This window comes from Linepithema humile, chromosome 6 (genome assembly GCF_040581485.1).
Source record: "Linepithema humile isolate Giens D197 chromosome 6, Lhum_UNIL_v1.0, whole genome shotgun sequence".
Classification (NCBI taxonomy): Eukaryota; Metazoa; Arthropoda; class Insecta; order Hymenoptera; family Formicidae; genus Linepithema; species Linepithema humile.
In genome coordinates, this window is record NC_090133.1 from 27,797,911 (window position 1) to 27,804,962 (window position 7,052).

A 7,052-nucleotide genomic window follows, 5' to 3' on the forward strand; every position below is an offset into this window, starting at 1 on the left:
AAAAAGCACTTCAATCGAAAATAACGGTCCAGTATATTACAAACATAAAATGTTACAACTTTTTATTCAACTCATTCTTGTTGCTGATTGTTTTTGCAGCAATATCATTCATATTACATATAACAAATTTTTATTATTTTACGATATATAAAAGTCAACAGATATAATTGATACAAAAAAGAGCAATACAATTTTAACGAATTTCAAAGAAAAATATAAAGCTATTTAGGTAAGTATCTTGAGATCAAAATACCGAACATGGTATGCGAGTTGGGCAAGCTGGTGGATAAGAAGGTAAATATATTACTGGAGGTAGATTGTGTGAAAAAGAAGGTTCTTCTAACTTGAGAAATGGACAACATATATCGGAAGATTGTAATGCATAATTAGGATTGGCCTGTGATGATGCGCGAGTTTGATAGGAAAGATCGCCGCAAGGTGCTGATTTATACGCCAAGTTATTATTGTCTACGTTACAATCGCTATTATTCGGTATGTTAATCCTTACAGTCATGACATTTGGATTATTACTTCCGCCACATGGCAGAGTTTGCTTTTGACGAGCTTTGTCGCAAACTAATTTACAATATGCAGCCAGAGCAGCCTCTCTAACTTGCTCCGCTTGATAAAACTTCTTAAGAGCGACCTCCACATCGCCCAAGTCGGTTAATTTTAATAAAGCACCGCGACCTGGCTCGCAGACTGGATACAGTTTGGTCATACATTCCGGTTTACCCATGCAATCCCACATCATGCATCTATCTTGCAGACCATTTCTCTTAATGCATTCGCACTTGTATATTATGCTTGCACGGAAATCGAAACTTTTACATGGTTTCACAAGTCTCTGCAATAGGTTTCATCAATCAATTTACTGCGCGAGTTTAGCGAGTGTAACGCGGTTCGAAATAGTTAATCAAACGATTGTTAGCAAGTGATTATTAGGTAGAATTAGATAGAATTTGTAACTTTTTAAAGAAAATGCAAACACTCACGCATTCGGGTGGAAGGCATAATGGAGGGGCACAGAAAATGTCTGCAGGACAATATACTGTTGGTGAACGAGACGGTTCATCCCACTCGCATGGTTTCCTGTGCAAACACACATTTTTTTATAAATCATACTTATTCATATTCGTCATTAAATTAAATAGGATTCTCATCCATACTTACTTCTTATCCATTGAGCTGATTAAACATTTTAATTGCGCTAATAGCTCGCGCCTTCTATCGCAATTCGGGTTTTTACCATCGCAAGGCATGTTGCTTCTTGCTTCCAAATTTTATAGCACAATATCGAAGGAAATTTTCTTCTAATTAAGTCTTTCCTTTTTTTCTTTCCCCTTTTTTTACTATGTTGTATTTTTTACATTCTCATTTTGCAATATTAATATATATGAAATACATAAAATTTAGCAATTGTATATAAATTTAGCGATGATTATATTGGACAGATATTACAGAGAATTTTTTCTAAACCATAAGTGTCAATTGATCAAAACATCGAGTTTCCTAGCAACTGCGTCATGATTTGTCAATAAAAAAGTTTCGGTATACATTCTGTACAATATATACACATTTATAGAGAAGAACATATGTTTAAAAGAAGGATAGAAGATAATATATATATATATAAATATAATTATATATATATTTTTTTATACATATAATTATATATTATTAATATATATTTTCAATAGATTTAGAAGTCATGTAAAGATCAAGTAATTTTTTACAACAGGAACCATAAATCTCTTTATTGCATCATTCTTTTTCTTTAAATTAAAAAATTTTTATCTACGACATTACGCAGATATGCTTCATTACATTATAAAAAATATGATATTTTTATGTATTATTATAAATAAGTTTATATGTATCTTTTTTAATTTTTAATAAAATGCCTGCTTCATTCAGTTTCGAAATTAGAGTAGTAAAATCATCTATCAAGATACCTTTCGACATTGCAAGCGTTTTCAATTCTTTTACCGAAAATGTTTGTTCTTTATCCGTATTTTTTTCCAGTACCTTTATAAAGGTTTTTATCTAGAAAAAAAAAGAAGAGAATCACAATTAAGAAGTGTAAAGTATTGTAGAATTTTGAATAATTTTAATATAAATATAAAAATAAAACGTAAATACACATATACACATACATACGCGCACAACTTACTTTTTTGTTAGTCAATTTACCATCGGAACTTAATTTTGGTGTTGTATCGTCTAATAAGTTTGTCATTGCATATCGCATTAGATCTATTACATCCAATGCATCTGATTCAGTTGCTTCGACGCGCAATTCCAACTTCGCTCTAGCCTGTAATAAAACAATATAAAATATATTTTACTATTTTACTATTTTACTATTTTATTATTTTACTATTTTACACAACGTGTATGTGAATAAGGAAAGACATCAAACCTCGGTTAATCGAATCATAGCTTCCAATTGTCTGTTGAATATAGGAATGCTACCAAGTTGTTTATTTTTTGATCGAAGTTCTAAGTAATAATTCTGTAATGCTATTGTGGCTTTCGTTGATAACTTTGGCTTAACATATTGTCGTGCGTAGGAAATATACGTTCTTAAAACAGACTGCAGTATAATCTTTGTAGACAAAGGTAACATTAGTTTTTTCCTGAAATGTTTGTCGCATAGTCAGGCTTGCTGCTTTTTCTTGACAAAAACAATTTGAAGGAACAAATACAACAAAACTAAGTACGGTATAAAAATATCATCAACTGATTTGCATTCTTCACAATCCAAAACACATCTGCAAAATGGAAAGAAAATTACCTCAAAGAAGATTCATCATTGGAAAATGATTCCATAGCTTCTGCATTATATTCCGCAGGCGAACTGGTATGGACAGTCATAATATGTTTGCATAATAAATTGTCAAAATGCTATCACAAATAAAAAGATAATATCTAAACATCTTTCTCCAAATATAAACTTATTCATCATCTATACAATATGTGCTAATATTTGTTTAAATGTAACTATTAATGCTTCTACAAATATTTCCTTACCTCATCTGGTTTATCCAATAATAGAAAAATTAAATCAAATCGCGAGAGAATAGGCTGACTAATATTTAGGTTCTCGGTTATTGTTTTGCTCTTGTCATATTGCCCTCCAATAGGATTAGCCGCTGCAAGGATTGACGTCCGCGCAGGAAGAGAACATATTACACCTGACTTTGCTACAGTAACTCTTTGCTGCTCCATTGATTCTAATAACGCCTAAAAGACATATCAAGATAACTGAGATTATTAACTTGACTCTTTCTTTGTATCAATATAATTATTAAATCTGCAGCATCTTATGTTTCTTACATTTATGACATTCATTTATCATATAAATGCATATTTTAACATACTCATGTTGCAAACAATATTTATAATATTATTTTACCTGATGCTGCGAACACATCTTATCGAATTCATCGATGCAACAACAACCTTGATCCGCTAAAACTAAAGCACCAGGTTCTAAAGCAAAATCATTTGATCCCGTTTCTTTTGAAAGTGTTATTGTTAATCCGGAAGATGTACTTGCATTACCGCAAATGTATACACCTTTTAACAAATATATACAAATTTTCATACATAAAATATTTATGTATTACACAAAGAAATTTTGCAAATTATTAATTTTTTTTTAATTCTTACCTTTAGTGCATACTCGAGCGCATGCTTGTAGCATCTGCGATTTGCCAAGACCAGGATCTCCAACTAATAGGATATGTATGTCATCTCGGAATTGCACGCGTTTGGCGTTGCCTCCAAATAAACTCAATAACAGTCCAGCCTTGACCATCTCATGACCATATATATTAGGACATAATGAATGCACTAATAATGCAAAAATATTCGGTTCTTTATATATATCCTGTATGACAAAAATAAAAGCATTACTGAGAAAGAACATGATTATCTCAAAATGATTAAACATATCGTTTAAGAAATAATACCTGTATCGTTACATAATTTTTAAAAGAAATTTCATTATTCATAGAACTATTATTTTGATATCGATGTTTGTTATTGATAACCGTTATTGCTTTCATATACAATGAAAAAGGGGTCCCGACTTGTGTCTTTGCTACACTATCGTCGACGTCTTGTACCTGAAAAATTATAAGGATTATATGGATAATTTTTCTACCCTTTTTGTGTTGGCTTTTAAATATTTACATCTTTTTTATATTATATAGTAAGATATTAATGTCGTGCAGCCCACATAAAATGTTACAAGTTTATAACTCCAAAACTTAATAAAATTAAACAATTTTTATATTACTTACATATCTTGTGGAAAATTTTATAATAGTAAAAAAATTGAAGACAACTTCTTAAATTCAAATAAAACTTCATAAAAGCTAACATTTTTTAATTCTACGATAAAAAACAAAAAAATTTCAAATTAATGAGTAAGATTTTCTTGATAACCTATCAAATATAAAGTATACATTTTTAAAAATAAAATGTATCTATCAAAAGTTATGAGCATTTAAAGTTCTAAATTGATCAAGTGGTTTTTGAAGTAACAAACTTGTAACATTTTATATGGACTACTCTGTATATGCAATACAAATATATAAGAAAATTTTTTCATAAAACATAAAAAAAATATTTCTATACAACTTTTCTTTGAAAAGTACCTTCATAATGCCTGTAAGTGTTATGTCATCCCCAGGCATACAAATATTAACTAAATGGTCCATAAGTTCTACATCAAGTACTTTAGGCACTCTACCTTTATTATCCTGCAAAACATTAATTAAAGTTATGTACAATAAATATTTTAAATAATAGCAAAACATTTTTAATATTAGAACGCATTTAAAGTATTGTAAGTAAAATATATTAAACAAATTATACTAATTGCTTTTTAAATTATAAATTTATTAATTATAGAAGGATAGAACTATTGTTAATTTTTTTCATAGAGATAAACAATATCTGCTAAACACTGAGATAAATAGTATTTATAAAATTTTATTATTTAATAATATTTTAAATAAAAATACTACCTGTTCATCATTTAATGGCTCTTGTATTCTGATCACTTGGAACAAAATACTTTTAACACAAGGTGAATCTAAAACCGGATAAAATTTTGAAACACCACACACATCACACTTTTTTGGCAACGTATATAATTCCTCTGAATGTTTGACTAATTTTTGTAAGTGACATTTGGAACACGCAAATACCATCCACTGTGAAAGATATTTTACTCTGCCAACTCTTGTTACACAGCCTCTAGTAGATACCAATTTTTCTGCAAAGATTTCCATAAAATAACAGTTATTACTTAATGCTAGAATAAAAAATATGACTAATAAATATTACAACATATATCTTAATAAAAAAAAAAGATTATAAGTCTATATAAAAATCTATATACATACCATAACAGTTTAACTTAACATCTCTTAAGCATGTAATTGGCTGATAATTCAATATATTTAATTTTATTGTTGGCAAACTACTAACAGATTTCAGAACATACTGTAAGTTTTCTTCAGGTATTGTCTCAAAAATTTTCTAAAAGCAACAAAAATTTATAACAAGATCAAAATTGCAACAGAGCAAAAGTAATAAAAAACTCTATTAATAATAAAGTTTTTCAAGCAAGCAATATATAACAAACAATAAGATTAAAACTAGTCATAATAGTTAAGAATAATAGCATAAGAAAAAAAATATACCTGATGAATAGCAAGTTTTATACAGTTTAATGTATCTGTTGGATTTTCATATATTTCATCTTTAAACATTGACCACTTCTTCATAAATTCATCATCATTGTAAAATTCATATATGTCAATGTCAAAAGACATCCCTATCTCCAAATTTTTCATTGTAAACAACGAAGATAATGCTTGATGTCTTTCTATAAATGCCTCAACAGCTTTAATTTGTTTTACAATGCTACAATCAGCTTTATACTCTGTACAAATAATTTATTAGTATGTAAAATATATTGTGTATTGATATATCTTAAATATACAAATTATACGATACCTTTGTCAGAGAAAAACAAGTTCCAACCATAATACGGAACATCTTTATCTCTATCAATGCAGAGCTTATCAGGACTATGATTTGTTTGGTTTTGATCTGAAATAATTTTAGAGGGTTTATGTTCATTAAAACAAACTTGCAATACAATTTATTTTCTTATTTTTTTTTTTAATCAAAATATATTTTTAACATTTAATAAGATTTTTTCGTAAAGTTTCTTTCCATATATAATTTAATTTCATCTATTTTATTATTTTATTAGCACATTCACATAAAATATAAAGATAACAATAAATAAAATATAAAAGATAAAATAAAATAATAACACTTACGTGGTTCGTTGTTACACTGTTTGCTAGCTTTTTTTCTTTTCCAGCTTTTCGTACGAACATTTGATTTATCACCCATAATAACCTATATTTTTAAATGAAAAAAGGGAATAGCAATGAGCATATATTATTATTGTATTTTTTTGTTTTAAGTTTTAATGGCACATATAAATAGACCAAAGTTTCCATCTATATCTTTTCTTTTTATATTTTTCTTATAGTAACATAACTTGCTCACAACACAAGAGTTTATAAATCGCAGACATATCTATATTTTCCAGTGTAACCACAATAGCGCTTCTCGCCTTTGGCTACGTTTACAAGATCGGCGTTCAGTAAGCGATCAAATTTGATTGGTGGACACTTTGAAACGCACCTATCAGATTCAATTGTTACTAAGTGCTGCAATCCGCTGGTTTACTATCTATTTACAATAAATGTCTATAGCCAGACTCTCGGTTCTAGGAACTTCGACTCGGCTGTCACTTCTGTCAATTTTTAAAAAACTTAACATCTTCAATTGTTATTCGTAAAATAATAAAAATTCAAATTCTAAACTAGGTAATTGTGCACATTTTTAGATGGCAGTAAAGTTAATTGAAGATATTTATTTATTTCTTACATTTTCAGCTACGCGTACATTTAATGCTTGGCGTGCGCGTCTCAGTTGAAAACAACCCTAAAGAT

General features: G+C 28.7%; 2 protein-coding genes across 3 annotated transcripts; both read right to left on the bottom strand.

Annotated features, from left to right (window-relative positions):
- Positions 1-45: 45 nt before the first annotated feature.
- Positions 46-1,594, bottom strand: LOC105671519 (uncharacterized). The gene is made up of 3 exons (XM_012365752.2): positions 1,174-1,594; positions 996-1,092; positions 46-847 (listed from the first exon to the last, which is right to left on the bottom strand). Exons 1-3 carry the CDS (start codon positions 1,260-1,262, stop codon positions 245-247), a joined length of 789 nt encoding a protein of 262 aa, XP_012221175.1. The 5' UTR covers positions 1,263-1,594; the 3' UTR covers positions 46-244.
- Positions 1,595-1,728: 134 nt separating this feature from the next.
- Positions 1,729-6,938, bottom strand: LOC105671518 (DNA helicase MCM8). Of its 2 annotated transcripts, XM_012365751.2 has the most exons (14): positions 6,369-6,931; positions 6,037-6,132; positions 5,721-5,962; positions 5,421-5,556; positions 5,040-5,290; positions 4,668-4,772; positions 3,978-4,133; positions 3,676-3,895; positions 3,419-3,582; positions 3,034-3,246; positions 2,798-2,907; positions 2,423-2,639; positions 2,174-2,317; positions 1,729-2,046 (listed from the first exon to the last, which is right to left on the bottom strand). In XM_012365751.2, the coding sequence occupies exons 1-14, from the start codon at positions 6,442-6,444 to the stop codon at positions 1,849-1,851; spliced, it is 2,328 nt and encodes a 775-aa protein (XP_012221174.2). In that variant the 5' UTR covers positions 6,445-6,931; the 3' UTR covers positions 1,729-1,848. The 2 variants fall into 2 exon arrangements, with proteins under 2 accessions (XP_012221174.2, XP_067212903.1); XM_067356802.1 differs by lacking the exons at positions 1,729-2,046; positions 2,174-2,317 and having other exon boundaries at positions 2,500-2,639; positions 2,798-2,860; positions 6,369-6,938.
- Positions 6,939-7,052: the final 114 nt, after the last annotated feature.